Below are 17,805 nucleotides of genomic sequence, written 5' to 3'. Positions count from 1 at the left end.
GTGGGGGCAGGAGGCAGGGGATAGGGTGTGGCAGCCTGCGCCTCCTCCCAGGACTCCTCTCCCCACCCCCCCCACAGAAGAGGGAAGCCCCAGCGCATGCCTCTTCTGGGGATTTCTACTCCTCCCCCGCCATGTAGAAAGTCCCTGGTGCGCCGCAGACCTGGGTTGTGGTACGACATCAGCTGTTTGCAGGAAGCCAGCACTACCTCCATTGTTGCTGGAGGTAGGTAGTGGGGCTTCTTGGGGATTGGGGAAATGAGAGGGACCCCTGAACACCTCACGATCGACTGGCTGAGGCCTCCCGATCAACCTGTTGATCGCGATTGATGGGTTGTTGACCACGGCCTTAGAGATTTCATGTGGTTGCCGCGTGAGGAGACCTGTGTTTCCCAAACTAGAGGTCTTGACCAAAAAGAGGACTGTGGGGGTAGGGGAGTTACAAAGTAATTTTAAGGGGGTCTGCTATTTCCACCCTTATTTCTGTGCTGCTTTAGAGCTGCGTGGCTGAGGAAAGGCAGTTATTGGTCAGCTCAGCTTTGAAGGGTGGAAAGTAAGTGTGGCAATATCAACTCATTCCACCATTAACATTTGCACTGCTGGCTTCGGAGGTCTCTCAGCTCCTCAGGCAGCAGTGCAGAAGTAAGGGTGGCACCACCATACCATGCCATCCTTACTTTTGCTGCTGCTGCTGCAGGAGGCAGCTCTGCCTTCAGCGCTGGGCTCTCAGTCAGTATCTCCCTCTCTCTCTACAGTCACCCAGCTATGAAAGCAGCAGCAGTGCAGAAGTAAGAGTAGCAGTACTTGAACCATCCCACAATAACCTTACCATCTTGTTCACTACATTTTTCGGTCAGGACACACGCAATTACAATGCCATGAAATTTCAGATTTAAATTTCTAAAATCATGAAATATACAACTTTAAATTGAGCAAAATGGACTGTGAATTTGATAGGGCCTTGTCATTTGTGATTATGGAGGTGCATATAACTGGGCCTAAACTAACAAGTCTTCCAGGAGTAGTTGTGTTAGTTTGTATTTGCAAAAATAACAAGGAGTCCTGAGGCACTTGTAGGCTATGTCTACAGTACCAGGTTATTTCAAAATAAGCTTATTTCTCTTCTCGAGCAGGAGTTATTATTTTTAAATAACAAGACCCTTATTTTGAAATAACAGGCTTGGTAGTGTGGATGCTTGCCATCTTATTAAAAATAGGGGAGTTATTTCAAAATAACTCCCCAGTGTAGACATGCCCTCAGAGGCTAACAGATTAATTAGGGCATACGATTTCGAGGGTAAAACCCACTTCATCAGATTAATTGGAGTGGAAGTTCTCTGTACCAAAGGATAAATGGACACAAATCAGCTATCAGGAGTGGCAACACACATAAACCTGTAGAGGAACATTGTAACCCTCCCTGGACTTTCAATGATGGATTTAAATGTACCTATCCTTCTACAAAATAATTTTATCACCCAGTTACAGAGGGAGACTGCTGAACTGAAGTTAATTTACAAGTTCAGATTTTAACTGGTTAACGCCCTACCAAAGCAGTTTTCCCACTTTTGACATTCCCATCTTCACATCAAATTCTGTGAATGAGACACATCCACCCTGACTTCATTAGCTTCATTAACACTGGTTTTACAATGGACAGGCAACTTCTTTTACTATTTTATATATATATATATATATATATACTCCTGTAATTTCCACTTCAGTTCATTTTATGAAGTGGGTTTTACCGTATTTTCCGGTGTATAAGGCTACTGGGCGTATAAGACGACCCCCTAATTTTTTAGTTAAAAGGTTTTCGTCTTATACCCCAGCCAGAGCAAAGCCTCAGAAGCGCGGCACCCCGCCGCCGCTGCGGCTTTGCTCCCGGTGCCTCTGGTCTGCTGGGGACCGTCTCCAGCAGACCAGGGACACTGGGAGCAAAGCCTCTGAGGACGCCCCGGCAGCGGGACAGCCCCGGCGCGCCTGGGCTGCCCCGCCGCCTGTATACCCGGCATATAAGACGACCCCCGATTTTTGGGGGATGTTTTTTAGCATCAAAAGTCATCTTATACGCCGGAAAATACGGTACTCCGAAATAGTTAATTTGAAATAAGTTATTTCAAAATAATGAATCTACACACAAAATGCATTTTGAAATAGCATTTTGCTATTTCGAAATAGCGTGTCCACACTGAGTGGATGCTGAATTGCATTTAAGGCTGGCTGGAACCAGGTCCGGCAGGGCATCAGGTCAGGAGTTACTTTGTGTGGCTGCTGCCTGAGGCTATCTGAGGCCTGTGCTTAAAGGGATCCCCCTGGACAGCCAGTTCTCAGCTTTCCCTGCTTGCTTGCCTACCTCTATGAGGGACAGCAAAGCATTTTGTGTCTGCGTGTTCCAGTTGTTCTCACTCAGGACACCACAGCAATCTGCAACATGGAGCCAGAGCTGCCCCTGGGCACTCTGGTGCTTCTTGTGGACGCGTTGCTGTGAGCCTGGCTTCACTTTCTGCAGGCTGCCATCCGGGAGGTCCATTGGGAGGCTGTCAGTATCCAGGAGGCCCTGAGGGAGAGCTTCCACCTTGAGGAGCACTAAGAGCCTCCCTGGTCTGCCCCACTCGGGGCTTGTGCCTCATTCCTCCCTCATGTCCTTCCACTTACCCCTACCTAACCCCCCTTCCTGATGTCAAATAAAATACACGTATTTTCATGAATACAAACTGTCTTTATTTAACTAAACTGGGGGGAGGGGGAAATGAAACTCTGGTGAGACTGGGGAAAGGAGGTGGGAGAGGGGAGAAGAGAGAGTGGGAGAGGGGAGGGGAAAACCTGGGAGGAGAGTGCTGGAAGGGGGAAGCAAGGGAAAGAATGGGGAGGGGAAGCTCAGAGTTGGGGGGCTCTTGTTGGACCAACTTGATTTTCATGCAAACCTGCTCCCAGGTTCACATGTGGCCCTTGGTGGCCAGGCTGGCAGCTATCCTGCCATAAACGACCATGTTTCTCCATCTAGTGCAGATATCATGGAAGTTGGAGGCATCCCCCCAAACCTGAATAAGATCCATTATCTCCACCCTAGACCTGGAAGGTGCCCACCTTCTCCGGGCCCTGTCAGGCTCCTGGAGCTGGCAGACTGCTCCTGGGGAGCAATGGAGGGCTGGCTGCCAGTGGCTTGCTGGCTCATATTTTGGAGCCACTGGGTTGGGGCAGTGACTGCTGGCTCTAGGCTGGCAGACTTGGAGCTGGCACAGGCACTGTGGCCAGAGTCAACCCCTTTAAGAGCTCTGGGGAGGGAGGAGGGAGAGGAGTGTTCTTGGTTGAGGCTGGAGTGGCCACCAGGGCACCCTGGGAAGGGCTGGAGGCCCCCTATTTCAAAATAAGTGTCTACACAGCACTTATTTCGAAATAGCTATTTTGAATTTGGCGTTATTCCTCATGGAATGAGGTTTACCAAATTCAAAATAAACACTTTATTTCGAATTAATTTTGAAATAGCGGTTTGGCTGTGTAGATGCTAGTAAAGTTATTTAGAAATAACAGGTGTTATTTTGAAATAACTTTGCTGTGTAGACATACCCTAAGGTGCCACATGACTGCTCATTGTTTTTGTTTCTATAGTGAATGCTTTTCATCATCAAAAGTATGAAGGCTATGGAGGCAAAGTCCATAAATAGCCTGCATTGCTTATCAAACACTCAAGCATTTTCAAAAGCATAATTTGCACAGTCACATATTGTATTTAAAGAAACTCATGAGCTGAACACTCTAAAGTTGTTCCAAAATCATCATGCTGTTGTTGGTTTCTGAATGAGAGGAAGAAAATCAAGCACCCTTTTGTATAATCCATTTCATCTGTATTTCCTTCCTGGAATTGTGTATCCGTTTGTTGGCTGATTAGTGAATTCAGCTGGCGGGCACCTGTAGGATGAAATCTTTGCTGAAGTCAATAGGTGATTTGCAATTGGCTTTACAGAACCAGGATTTCATTCTTACTATTTAAGCAAATCTGGGGGAGGCAGCTCACTAAGGGCACATCTACACAGCAGGGCAAAAGCCAAAATAAGCTACACAACTTGAGCTATGACAATTGCCAGGGCTTGACAAATAATGCAATCTACTCACGTGGCGATAGACTGCAACCCGGAAAAGCTGGGTTCGGGCGATCTGCGCATGCGCAGAACGATCTGCGCATGTGCAGATCGCCGGACAGCACGGCTGGCAAGCGGGGCTTGCCACGGTTCGGTGAGCCCTGTCAATTGCATATCTGAAGTCAAAACAGCTTAATTTGGCTTTTGGGGCTGTCTACACAGCAGGAAGTCTGAGTTAGAGCTGTCTTCTTCTGACTTCCCTCACTCCTTGTAAAATGAGGGTTACAGGAGTCGGAGTAAGAAGTCCGCAAGCTCGACATTATTTCAACATTATCAAAATAACTGTTTGCAGTGTAGATGCAGACTGTTATTTCAGAATAATGTCAGTTATTCTGAAATAACACTGCTGTGTAGACATAACCTAAGTGTAGCATTTTAGTCAGCTGTTTTCCCCTTCTCCTTTGCTACCACTTAAAATGTAAAATATTTTTGTGCTTTCCAAAAATTGTTAATTATAGTTCTGAAAACTGTTAGTACTGGACTGTACCAAAATCAAAGCCTGTACCATAAAGCTTTATAGGAAAGGTGAGTTTAAAATTAGTGAGGAAATAAGGGTATGTCTACACTACCACCCTAGTTCGAACTCGTGAAATGAGGAGTAACGGTAGTTACTAGGAAGCCTAGTCCAAACTACCTAGTCCGTGCCGCGTGTAGCCGCGCGGCACGGAGTACGCACTAGTGGACATTTAAAAATGGTGGCGCCTGGCTTTATGCAAATGAAGCCCGGGAAATTCAAATCCCGGGCTTCATTTGCAACTCCGGTTGCCTACATTACCACCCTAGTTCGAACTAGGGTGGTAGTGTAGACATACCCTAAGATAGTAAGAAAGAAGAAACAATAGCTAAATACATGTATTAAGGTCATGTTAAGAGTGACTTTAGTAAACCAGAACAACCTTAACTGTAGTGGTGTTAACATCCCCTTCTTTCCACCCAGAAAAACACACATGATTATTAAGATCATAGAAGTTGTGCTTAGCTTTAAATAATGAAGCAGGAAGGCAAAGGGATAGCGTTTGGATAAACAGCAAGTCAAAAGAGTTCATTAAAGCAAAGAATGTACCCTTAAACAAATTCTTCATCACAGATAGTGATGATGCGGAAGATCGCAATTGCAAAGCTTGTGTTGAAGGTAATAAAGAGGAGGTACTGTCAGGGACTGAGGAGTTAAAGGGGGCATACTGTCCTAGAGGAAACTGATAATTCAGTGAGCTCAAGATCAAACTCTTAAAATCCTGTATCACTAGAGCCAGTTGGTATCAATCTAGGAGTACTGAAAGAGTTAAAGAGAATGGTTGAGCTGTTAAGAAATGTGTTTTGCTGTACAGTAATGAATTTTAATGAGGGTAGTCACTGTTGTACCAAATTTTTTTAAAGGTGCCTAGGTTTGATCTTGGAAATTACATATCTTGTGAACCTTTCTTCAGTATCTGGTATATTAGTGGAAAGCATAATTAGAGATAGCTACAAAATAGACAGAGGAGCATGATAGAATATTTAAAACCAGCACAGCTACTGTAAATGAAAATCATGCCTTTCTAAACTATAATCTATGTGGACCTTCACAGAAGATATGACAAAGCCCATCCAAGCCTATTAAGAAAGCAGTCATCCAGTGAGAGTAACTTTTGTCTTGATTAGAAACTTGTGAAAAGATGGCAAACAGGATAGGAATATTTTGTCAATTTTCAACATGAAAGGAGGTTGGTTAATGATAGTGTATCTCAAAGATTCATACTACAACTGTATTATTTAGCATATCTTACTTATCTGGAAGATGAAGATAAGAGGACTACAGCAGAGGTAAAATTTGCAGATGACAGTTATTTAGGTCAGCCATAGAGAAGCCTGGTAGAAACTTCAGAGGGACTAACAAAGCTATCTGAGTAAGGTATTATGAGGCAGATGAAATTCAATATAAAGTGCAAGCTAATGCAAATTTATTCTTATTGCTGGGTTCTAATTTAAAGTCTATCACTAAGAGGTGGCAGAAGACCAATGCATTGTTATGGTTAATGAAAACATGTTCAGTGTGCCATAGCAATAAAAAATATTTATGATTACACCAAAGCCTGTATACCAGAAAGGATATTATTACCACAGTACTAAAGCCTGAATGAAGAAACAGGTTCAACTTGTACTACTCAACAAACTCTGATCTGAAATCTCCATCTCCTCACTAGGGTTACCAACTTTCTAATTGTACAAAACCCAACACCCTTTGCCTTGCCCCTTTTCCAAGGTCCCAGTCCCATTCACTCTATCTCCCCCTCACTCACTTGCTCATTTTCACTGAGGAGGCTGGGCTGCACCTGGGGATGAGGGCTCTGGCTGGTGTGCAGGCTCCAGGGTGGGGCCAAAATGAGGGGTTTGGGATGCAGGAGGGAGCTTTTCTCTGGGGCAGAGGATTGGGGTGTGGAAGGAGCTACAGTCTCTGGGATTGGGGTGCTGGCTCCAAGTATGGCCAGAATTGATGGGTTCAGTGTATGAGAGGGGGCTCTGAGCTGAGGTGGGGAGTTAGATGCAGGAGAGGGTGAAGGCTCCAGCTGGGGGAACAGGCTCGGGATGGGGTCAGGAATGAGGGATTTGTGGTTTAGGAGGTGGTTCTGGGCTGGGGATGAGGAGTTTGGAGTGTAGGGGTGAGGGCTGGGGTAGGGAATTGGGGTGCAGGGTTCAGAGTCCAGAAGGAAATGTAGGTGCAAGAGGAGACTCATTGCTGGGGGTTGGGTGCTGCCTCCAGGAAGAAATTTCAGTGTGAGAGGGGACTCAGGGCTGGAATAGGAGGTTGAGGCATGGGAGTATGTGGGGTATGAACTCTGGGTGGTGCTTACCTCAGGTGGCTCCCAGGAACTAGCACTTTCCAGCTTCTAGGCAGAGGTATGGCCAGGCAGATATGTGAGCTGCCTTCACCTACAGGTGCTGCCCCTTGCGGTTCCTGTTGCCCATGGTACCTGGCAACTGTGAGTTGTGGAGCATGACACTCATGGCAGGGGCAGTGCGCAGAGCCCCCATGGCTGCCCCTAAGTCTGGGAACCAGAGGGACATGATGGCCACTTTCTGGGAGCCAAATGGAGCTAGTTAGGGCACCTGCTACCACTATGCCAGCTGGACTTTTAACAGCCCAGTTAGTAGTGCTGACTGGAGCCACCAAAGTCCCTGCTGAATTAGAGAGTCTCTGCAGACTATAATAACTACAGAAGATTTTTGGTCAGGACCATGGGATTAATACTCATTCTGTTGCCAAAATGCTCTCAGATCTTTAAAGGGAATGTGGATCAGGGAATCTTGTTTTATGTCTTATCCAAAAGATGTCCCTCTGACAATCAGTGCTTCAAACATGATCTTGAATAAAATCAGGGGGGAATTTGTATCACGTTCTCAACTTTGTACAAACCCTTGGAGACATCCCATTCAAGTGCTGATTCAGCCTGTTCAAAGATAAAATAAGAAGTTCTGGCTTAATTACAGCATAAAGTGATTTGGCTATTACATTCATTCTGAACTTTTTATTTGGAAATATCTGGATATTTTTCCCATTAAAGCAAGGGAAAAAATGCAGTTGTGCTTTTGAAATCCCTTTTTAAAATTTAAATGTACAAATGGGATATAAAGTTCATACTCATCTCTTAGTGCAATCAGAAAGCAGATATTTGTATATCCAGATGTTATGTAGCTGGTTCATTAGAGGCAAAAAAATATTTCACACTGAACTCAATTCACTATGCAAACTTAATGTTTTGAGGAGATAAACAACAAAAATTTACTGACTTGTAGTGTTATTTTCAGTCAGTTCTTAGCCAAAAATTTAGTTCAATATAATAGCAGAAATTTTACTACTTGAACGTTTTTATGAAGAAACAGATGTTGTTTTGTGACAGAGAAACTGAGCCTTTCTCCTCCCTGCAATGTACTGCAGCTTAGTCAGAATTGGATATATTTATACAATAGCTTAATTCTGTCCATTTTAGAGTTTGTCAACACTGTAGGTTATTGTGCAGCAAGCCAGGCTGTGAAACTGCAGTGCACCAAGTTGCTGTGCAGCATGTGGACGTTGTTACAGTTCACTGGAAGTCCCAGAATACAACTTGGCACTACTTGAAAACGTCCATATAAGATGTTATTGTGCGGCAAGCTGCTGCACTGTAGGTTCACAAACTGGCTAGGTAGACAAACCTGTAGTTTCTAAATACTTCACAGTCTTTACTGCAGGAGCGAGGAACCTTTTTTGGGTTAGGGGCTGCTGTCCCACAGAAATCAGTCAGGGTTCACACACAAGTGAGAAGCAAAGCAACCCCCCCCATTCCAAAACACCACCTTCACTCTGATGTGGCTCCCAACTGAGAAGCAGGAAGATTTTCCCCTGCACCAGAGCCAGTGGTGGTGGTGGTGGGCGACCACACTAGTAGATTTTGTGTGCTCCAACCCTGTGGTGGGGGGCTGGAGCACCAGTGTGGGCTCCCCAATGCTGGCGGGGGGGGGGGGGGGGGGGAGCCATGAGCCTTGGGAGCTGTGTCCAGGCAAGCTAGGGGCCACATCTACCCCTCGGGCCTTAGGTTCCTCAACCCTGCTTTAATGGGTTTATACTCAATAGGTCTCTGGTAGGGACATAGGGAAGTACTGTTAGCCCCATTTTTCAGGCAGATAACCGGGCACAGAAAGACAGCGGACTCATCCTTAGCTGTCGAGTGTTAGCTCATAGGGTTGCCAGATGGTTTCAACATAAATACTGGACACACTTAACATTACATCACAATCTACATTACATCTTATTTAGAAAATACCAGACATTTATATTTCCTCATTTATATTTTCTCAATTTGTTTTCCAAACAGAAAGCTCAAATACTGGACTGTCCAGTTCAAAACCGGACACCAGGAAACCCTATTAGCTCGAATATTCTACACCAGTTTCACACTCGGGTAGCTGCATTGTGAGCGACTATGCTGCAAAATGCCACTCGGGCTGCCCATAGAGATTAGATTAGCAGCACGGAGTAGCAAAGTCCCCACTTCATTATTCCAGGATCTGCAGCACTCAAGCTTTAGCTCATGCCCTCTCAGGGCTGCTGATGGGAGGGGGGTAGGGAAAAGGTCAGTTGCCCTGGGGCCTGGAGGTTGAAAAGGGCCTGTGGCTCTGGGCCACTGCTGCCATTACTGTGGCAACAGCAGTACTAGGAGCCCTGAGCCCTTTAAGTCACTGGGGGTATGTCTACACTATCCCGCTAGTTCGAACTAGGAGGGTAATGTAGGCATACCGCACTTGCAAATGAAGCCCGGGATTTGAATTTCCCGGGCTTCATTTGCATAAGCGGGGAGCCGCCATTTTTAAATCCCCGCTGGTTCGAACCCTGTGCAGCGCGGCTACCCGGGGTTCGAACTAGGTAGTTCGGACTAGGTTCCTATTCCGAACTACCGTTACTCCTCGTGAAATGAGGTGTACCGGTAGTTCGGAATAGGCACCCTAGTCCGAACTACCTAGTTCGAGCCCCGTGTAGCCGCGCTGCACGGGGTTCGAACCAGTGGGGATTTAAAAATGGCAGCTCCCCGCTTATGCAAATGAAGCCCGGGAAATTCAAATCCTGGGCTTCATTTGCAAGTGCGGTATGCCTACATTACCCTCCTAGTTCGAACTAGCGGGATAGTGTAGACATACCCTGTGCTAGCTGGGACAAAAGACAGGACTAAGCACCGAGGGCTGGCTAGGGGAAGCGCCGTGTGGCATGGTCCAGGTGGCACTGAGGTCTGGCTGCCTCTAGTCCCTCCCCTACAGGTGGGCACTGTAGTCAAGGCCCCGGCCCTCATCGCCCGAAGCCTCACAGCCCTGAGCCCACTGATGGACCACCTAGCTCTCAGTTTAAACAACTCCTTACCTTGAGCTAGAGATTTCAGTGTGCAGAGGGCAACCTGATTAAGGGCAACATTTAAGTTATACCACAAGTTGACATTGCAAGACCATATTAGGTCTGTGGCAGAGCAGAGGCATAGGTCCAATCTCCCAAGATCCAGGCTAGTGCACTAATCGCTAATCCATCTTTCCTTTGTGATTGCAGTTCCCGCAGGGTGCAGTTCAAAGGAAGCACTGTGTTTATGAAAATAACCATTCAGTATAGAAGATTAACATGTTATTTGGATGGACAACCTTGACCTAGTGTACATTCTTGGTAGCAAATAATATTTTTGATTATTCATAAATTTCATCACTAATTAATGTCAAAACTTCCCTCGGCCATAATAGTTATATTAGGCCAGGGGTGGGCAAAAGGGCCTCTGCGGGCTGGATCTAGACCGCCCAGCAGGTTGATCCAGCCCACGGAGACCCTGCTGCTCCCCCGCCCCTAGGCCAATTAGGGCCTGAGGACAGGGGAAGTGCACAAAGTTTCCTCTCCCTAGCCAGGAGTGCACAGCACTTAGAAGTGCCATACGCTCCTGGCAGAGCAGGAGGAGACTTCACCTGCTCTCCCATCCCCAAGCTCTGATTGGCCTGGGTGCAGAAGATGGAGCATGCAAATTCTCCTCCCACTTCCAGGGGCATGGGAAACTCTGAGGGGGCAAAGACTTCACGCGCTTCCCCACCTCCAGACCAATCATGGTCTATGGGTGTGGAAGCAGGGAAGTATCCTTGTCCTTCCCCTTCTGCTTGAGGCCCCGCCTCTTCCAGGGTGGCCCAGGTCCACTTCAAAACATTTCTGAAGTGGCCCTGGTAAAAAAATTATTGCCCACCCCTGTATAAGGCCATGAACTTTGCCTCTTCTGAATGTTACTGAGGGCCAAGTAGTGGATATCTTCATCAGCAGGAGCTGCATAAGTAATGCCTTATCCATTATTTGAATATCAAGCACTTCCTCTTTTAATTATCATGCAGCTCGTTTTTCAGCATAACTCACCCTTGGGAATTTGCTCATATTTTAGAAGTTTATCTTTAAATGCAGACACTCATGGACAGAGATGCAATTCATAGCTGAGCTGGTAAAGAAATGATTGGTAGTTACTGGAAAAACAACTCCTGTTATTGAACATGAGTGGAGCTAAATTTGGGATATCATTAAAACTAGTGAATTTTTAAATAAAGATAACTTGGAATCTGTTCCCCAACACTTGGACTCGATGAAAATGCTCTGGTGTGGGCTTCCAGATTTGAAAATATGCATAGTGGAGTTGTTAATTTAAAACATATTAGACAAAGTGTAATTAGTGTCTTGTTGTGCATTACAGTATTTTGGGTTTTTTAATATCTATGCCAGTTAATACTAACTGTATGTATTGATATCACTATATCCTGCATGCTGAATGATTTACTAATGATTAATTTGTTTGTGTATTCTTATAGTCGCAGATCTGGCCAGTATACAATGAACCATGAAAACGCTAAGAAGTCCACAGAAAGGTCACAGTTTGACCACTCAGGTTCCCAGGATTCCTTGGATGAGTTGTCAATGGATGACTATTGGAAAGAACTTGAAAATATCCATGAAACCAGTGAAAATAATCGTAGAGAGCAAGAAGTGGTGGTGAAAGAACCTGATGGTAACATTTTGATGAATGATTATTTTAGTGCCTACTGATTGAGTTACTCAGTTCTGAGACACCTTAGGATCATTTTCAGAGCTGCTGAGCCCCCAAAAACTCCGAATGAGTCAATAGGAGCTATCCAGCACCTCTGGAAATCAGGCCCTGGGTGCCTCAATTTGGACATCCAATAAATGAGAGGCTGCTTAGAAAAACCCTGTCTTTAAAGAGAATAATGCCAGAGTAGATAAAATATCAATTTTATTTTCCTTATAAAGGTATTTCCAAATGTTCTGTATTCTCAAATTATACTAGTTTAAGATTTATAGACAGATTATATTCCTGTCTTAAGGAAGAAAAGGATTTGTTAAGCCATTAGGAATTACAGTAGATAAGATAAAGTTGCACATTAGGCATAAATCTCATGCTTCCGAACAGAAGCCAAGCATTACCTGCCTGGGTTTAGGAAACATCAGCTCTTACAGTTGTGACATGGTATAATCTGTTATGGGGGTTTGAGGCTTTCTGGTAGAAAATTGGGTATCAGTCCCTATCAGCAGCGGTGGCCTGTGCTTATAGGCAAACTAGGCAGCCGCCTAGGGCGCCAAGTTGTATGGGGCACCAAATTCCAAACCCTGCCCCTTCCATTTCCCATGCCTTACCTGGAGCACAGTTTCCCTGCGGCCAGGAGGGGGGTAAGTCCGGGGAGAGGCAGCATGCGGGGGGGTTTCCCTTGCTCCGTGGGAGGGAGGGTCGCCCCGGGAGAGGCGCATGCTGGCTTCTCTCTGGGGGGGGGGGGGGGGAAGTCTTGGGAGGAGGTAGGTGGAGGGGAATCTCTCCCCCGACTGGCACCCTGTTCCCTCTCCCTGGCCCGCAGCCCTCGAACTCCATCCCCAGCTCCCAAGCCCCCGGCCCCCAGCCCCCAGCCACAGAACTCCATCCCCAGCCCCTCGGCCCCCAACACAGAACCAAAACCCTCAGTTGATATCTGCCCTTGGTGTTGCGGGGGGGCACCGATTGCATGGTTCGCCTAGGGTGCCAGTTGCTGGCAGCTAGTCTAGGGCCGTCCCTGCCTATCAGAGATAGGATTAGGCATGAGATGTACTGATCCAGTATGCAACTTTTCCAATAAAGATTCAAAGCCCTGAATACCAGAGTGATTGCTTGAAGTAAGTGCTTATTTTCAACAATATGGTGTGTACTTCTCCCAAAGATACAAAAATGTTAGGAAAGAAAATAACACAACTGACATTATTCCAAAATAACAAAGAGCGCTTCTACAGTGCAACCCATTATTTCAAGATAATGGCAAGCTGGAGGACTTCTTACTCCAACTCCTGTAACCCTCATTTCACGAGGACTAAGGGAGATGGAAGGAACAGTGTTTATCTTTCAACTTCCTGCTGTGTAGACCGCACCAAAGGCCAAATTAAGCTATTTGACTTCAACTACGCAAGTTGTTCAAGTTGCGTAGCTTAATTTGACTTCAGCTCTGCTGTGTAGACATACCCTTGGGCACTCATCCCTGAGGTTATATTTCAGAGGAAGGTAACACATTAGATACCTTATTTCTCGTCCTTACTCCAAATTCTGAATTTCCTACTTAGGGAAAACTCCCTAGTCAGTGGGGAGCTTTGACAGAGAAAGGAGTTCAAGATATGGCTCCAATTCAGTAATACATTTGCAATACAGACTTCTGCTGTTCAGTAAGGGCTCTACTCTTTTTACTTTTCCATGAATACAAAGATGCTCACCAGGGTTTAAGAGAAACTAGGCTACAGCAAATAACAATGTTGAAGAATATGTGTTGGATTCATATCTCAGATAAACTGATGTCAATCCAGGACTACCAGATTGATTTAACTGAGATGAGAATCTAGCTCTACATCACTAATGATCATTACAAATTTGAGGGCAACATCAAAGGTCAGTATAATCCAGTCCACATCAGTACAGGGATTGGTAGCAATTCTTAAACAAACACCATTATGTCAAAATGTATTTGAAGAATACAGGTACTATTACACCCTTGGTCGATTGCAATAAATAACAGATGCCTTCTGCCTTTTTGCAATGAAATGTCAATAAAAATACATAATCAGCTAGAAACAACAAAGCAATGATCATCTTACTGAATAACAGTGCAGATTAGAGATGGCATCTGTAGAGATTGCATTAAAATCATCTATTACATTGAATCACCCCGATCAAATAGAACTAGAACACACAAGTGAAAAACTGTAGGAATTAGTGTTTTAAAAAAAGCAAACAAAGGCAAGTAAAAGGTATAAAAAAATAGAGCCCTGACCTATAAATAAAGTGGTGCCGATTAAAGGCTTTCAAGCTTTTATATTTTTTTCACCTGCTCCACTGGAATAGGGAGAGTTGGCAGAGAAACAGGTCTTTCCTGCTTAGTTAGAAACTGAAACATTTAAGAGCAGTAAGGGTCATGTTTGTAAATGGCTTATAAAGGATTTAATGCATAGAAGTTAATTAACATGTTATGAGTAGATGGTTATAAGCATCTCAGCAGAAGGTGCTTTAGATTGTTATAAATCACCTGTTGTAATTGGTCAGACCAGGGCAAGGGGCCTCTGTAAGCCGAATCTGGCTCACCAAGCAGCTTGATTCAGCCCATGGCCACCCTGCTGCTCCCTCATCCCTAGGCCAGTCGAGACCTGGAGACATGGGAGCGTGCGAAGTCTCACGCTCCCTGCCCCACCCTGCCAGGATAGAAACTCGCACTCCTTGCAGAGCGGGGTGGGGAGTGAGAGACTCTGCATGCTCCCCCCAGGCCCTGATTTCCTCTCCCTGCCAAGGGTGCACGGCCCCAGAGGGAACCACATGCCCCAGGCAGGCCAGGGCAAGGTGGAAGAGCGAGAGACTATGTCCAATCCCCTGCCCCCAGATCCTTCCCAGCAGCTAGGAGGTGTGGCTGTGAGAGGAGGGGAGGTACCTTTCGAACTAGGGGAAAGCCTCCCTTTGGCCCCCCCCTTCTGATGTTTTTTCTTTTTTCTTCCTCCCTGATCCCGATTGGCCTGGGGGCAGAAGTAACGTGAGAAGGACATGGGGGGTTCAAAAGAGCTGATGGGTCTCTCTAGGTGCTGGGCGCCCCAGCAGGGTGGGGGACAAAGACTTCACATGCTCCTCCACCCCAGGCCAATCAAGGTCTGTAGGTCAGGGAGCACTGGAAGTATCCTGGCCCTGCTCTTTCTACCTGAGGCCCCACCCCTTCTGGGGCAGCCCGCGACCAGTTTCAAAATTCGCAAAGTGGCCCTCCTTCAAAAATGATTGCCTACCCCTTGGTCAGACTGTATCACAATCTACAGAAATGAAAAAGGATGAATCACATTTAGACACCATAGACATCCCTTTAATATAAAGCAGAACCATGCTAAGAATTGCACTCCACTTGAGGACCCTCCTGGACCTTTTCCAGCTGGTTCACACAGACTACACTGTGTGGCTTTAACTCCCTGTGCTCAGATAGAAAGCTCAGACCCAAAATCTAGCATTCACGTCCTTTGATTTTTCTCTTCTCCCCTGGAACAGAGGGAGAACTGGAAGAAGAGTGGCTAAAAGAAGCTGGGCTGTCAAACCTTTTTGATGAGAGTGCTGGAGACTCCCTCGACAGCATGGTGTTTCTATCCACATTGACACGAACTCAGACAGCAGCAGTACGAAAACGAGTGGAAACTGTCTCTCAGACCCTGAGGAAAAAAAACAAGCCGTACCAGGTTCCTGACGTCAGAGATATCTTCAGGCAACAAAGTGATTCAAAGGAAAAAGTAAGCTCCTTACTGTGTCTTGGCTTTGTTCCGCAATGCTAAAACCCTGGCTGGGCTTTTCAGAATGGCTCAGTACTGGTGTAAAAAATGTCCATTGACTTTGGTGGCAGAAAAGCTGGGCCAATGATGAATATTTTTAGCGCATAGGGTGGAGTTTTCATAGAATAATAGGACTGGAAGGGACCTCAAGAGGTCATCGAGTCCAGTCCCCCACCCTCAAGGCAGGACCAAGCTCCATCTACACCATCCCTGACAGATGTCTATCTAACCTGTTCTTAAATATCTCCAGAGAGGGAGATTCCACCACCTCCCTTGGCAATTTATTCCAATATTTGACCACCCTGACAGTTAGGAATTTTTTCCTAATGTCCAATCTAAACCTCCCCTGCTGCACTTTAAGCCCATTACTCCTTGTCCTGTCCTCAGAAACCAAGAGGAACAAATTTTCTCCTTCCTCCTTGTGACACCCTTTTAGATATTTGAAAACCGCTATCATGTCCCCCCTTAATCTTCTTTTTTCCAAACTAAACAAGCCCAGTTCATGAAGCCTGGCTTCATAGGTCATGTTCTCTAAACCTTTAATCATTCTTGTCGCTCTTCTCTGTACCCTTTCCAATTTCTCCACATCTTTCTTGAAATGTGGCGCCCAGAACTGGACACAGTACTCCAGCTGAGGCCTAACTAGTGCAGAGTAGAGCGGCAGAATGACTTCACAAGTTTTGCTTACAACACACCTGTTGATACAACCTAGAATCATATTTGCTTTTTTTGCAACAGCATCACACTGTTGACTCATATTCAACTTGTGGTCCACTATGACCCCTAGATCCCTTTCCGCCATGCTCCTTCCTAGACAGTCGCTTCCCATCTTGTATGTATGGAACTGATTGTTCCTTCCTAAGTGGAGCACTTTGCATTTCTCTTTATTAAACCTCATCCTGTTTACCTCTGACCATTTCTCTAACTTGCTACGGTCATTTTGAATTATGTCCCTATCCTCCAAAGAAGTTGCAACCCCACCCAGTTTGGTATCATCTGCAAACTTAATAAGCGTACTCTCTATCCCAATATCTACATCATTGATGAATATATTGAACAGTACGGGTCCCAAAACAGACCCTTGCGGAACTCCACTTGTTATCCCTTTCCAGCAGGATTTAGCACCGTTAACAACAACTCTCTGACTACAGTTATCCAGCCAATTATGCACCCACCTTATCATGGCCCTATCTAAGTTATATTTGCCTAGTTTATCAAAAAGAATATCATGCGAGACCGTATCAAATGCCTTACTAAAGTCTAGGTATATGACATCCACCGCTTCTCCCTTATCCACAAGGCTCGTTATCCTATCAAAGAAAGCTATCAGATTAGTTTGGCATGACTTGTTCTTCACAAACCTATGCTGGCTATTCCCTATCACTTTATTGCCTTCCAAGTGTTTGCATATGATTTCCTTAATTATCTGCTCCATTATCTTCCCTGGGACAGACGTTAAACTGACCGGTCTGTAGTTTCCTAGGTTGTTCTTATTCCCCTTTTTATAGATGGGCACAATATTTTCCCTTTTCCAGTCTTCTGGAATCTCCCCTGTCTGCCATGATTTTTCAGAAATCATAGCTAAAGGCTCAGATACCTCCTCTATCAGCTCCTTGAGTATCCTGGGATGCATTTCATCAGGACCTGGTGACTTGCTGACATCTAACTTTCCTAAGTGATTTTTAACTTGTTCTTTGTGTATCCTATCTTCTAAACTTACCCTCTCTCTGCTTGTATTCACTACGTTAGGCACACCTCCAGACTTCTCGGTGAAGACCGAAACAAAGAAGTCATTGAGCATCTCTGTCATTTCCAAGTTTCCTGTTACCGCTTCTCTCTCCTCACTAAGCAGTGGGCCTACCCTGTCCTTGGTCTTCCTCTTGCTTTTAATGTATTTATAAAAGGTCTTCTTGTTTCCCTTTATGCCTGTAGCTAGTAGATATTAAACATCAAAGGGAAGAGCTGTTCTTCGCTACACAAAGGCAAGCAATACAAGGAAGAAGAAATTTGGTTTCAGTGTAGGGAGTTACCTGATAATTTTTCTGTTGGGTGCATTGGTATTTGACCTCTTCTCCCTTCTAGACCCCCAAAACAACAGCTGGACATTCAGCTGGGAGAAGGCACTGATTTGATGGTGGCATAGGGCCATCCACATGACATTTGGGTTTTTGGCCACTTGCCCTCATTTTTGTTCCTGAGCATTGTACTTCAAGTAAAGGCAGTGAGGTGGAGAATCTAAGACCGCTGATTTCCAATCCCCCCCATACCTTCTAGCACTGAGGAACTAAAATTCTCCAGAGGAAGTTTGTAAGATAAATGCTGTAGAAGCAGAAC

At 45.4% G+C, this 17,805-nt stretch overlaps 1 protein-coding gene across 1 annotated transcript in view; it reads left to right on the top strand.

Annotated features, from left to right (window-relative positions):
• ARHGAP18 (Rho GTPase activating protein 18) overlaps positions 1–17,805 on the top strand; it is a 95,046-nt gene that overhangs the window by 32,100 nt on the left and 45,141 nt on the right. The window contains exons 2-3 of the mRNA XM_006118580.5: positions 11,466–11,662; positions 15,197–15,432. Of these exons, the coding sequence (XP_006118642.1) occupies positions 11,466–11,662; positions 15,197–15,432 (433 nt within the window). The remainder of the gene's footprint in view (positions 1–11,465; positions 11,663–15,196; positions 15,433–17,805) is intronic.

This window comes from Pelodiscus sinensis, chromosome 3 (assembly GCF_052426305.1).
Source record: "Pelodiscus sinensis isolate ZL-2025 chromosome 3, ASM5242630v1, whole genome shotgun sequence".
Lineage (NCBI taxonomy): Eukaryota > Metazoa > Chordata > Testudines > Trionychidae > Pelodiscus > Pelodiscus sinensis.
Note: the sequence above shows the minus strand (reverse complement) of the source record. Positions and strands in the feature narration are given on the sequence as shown.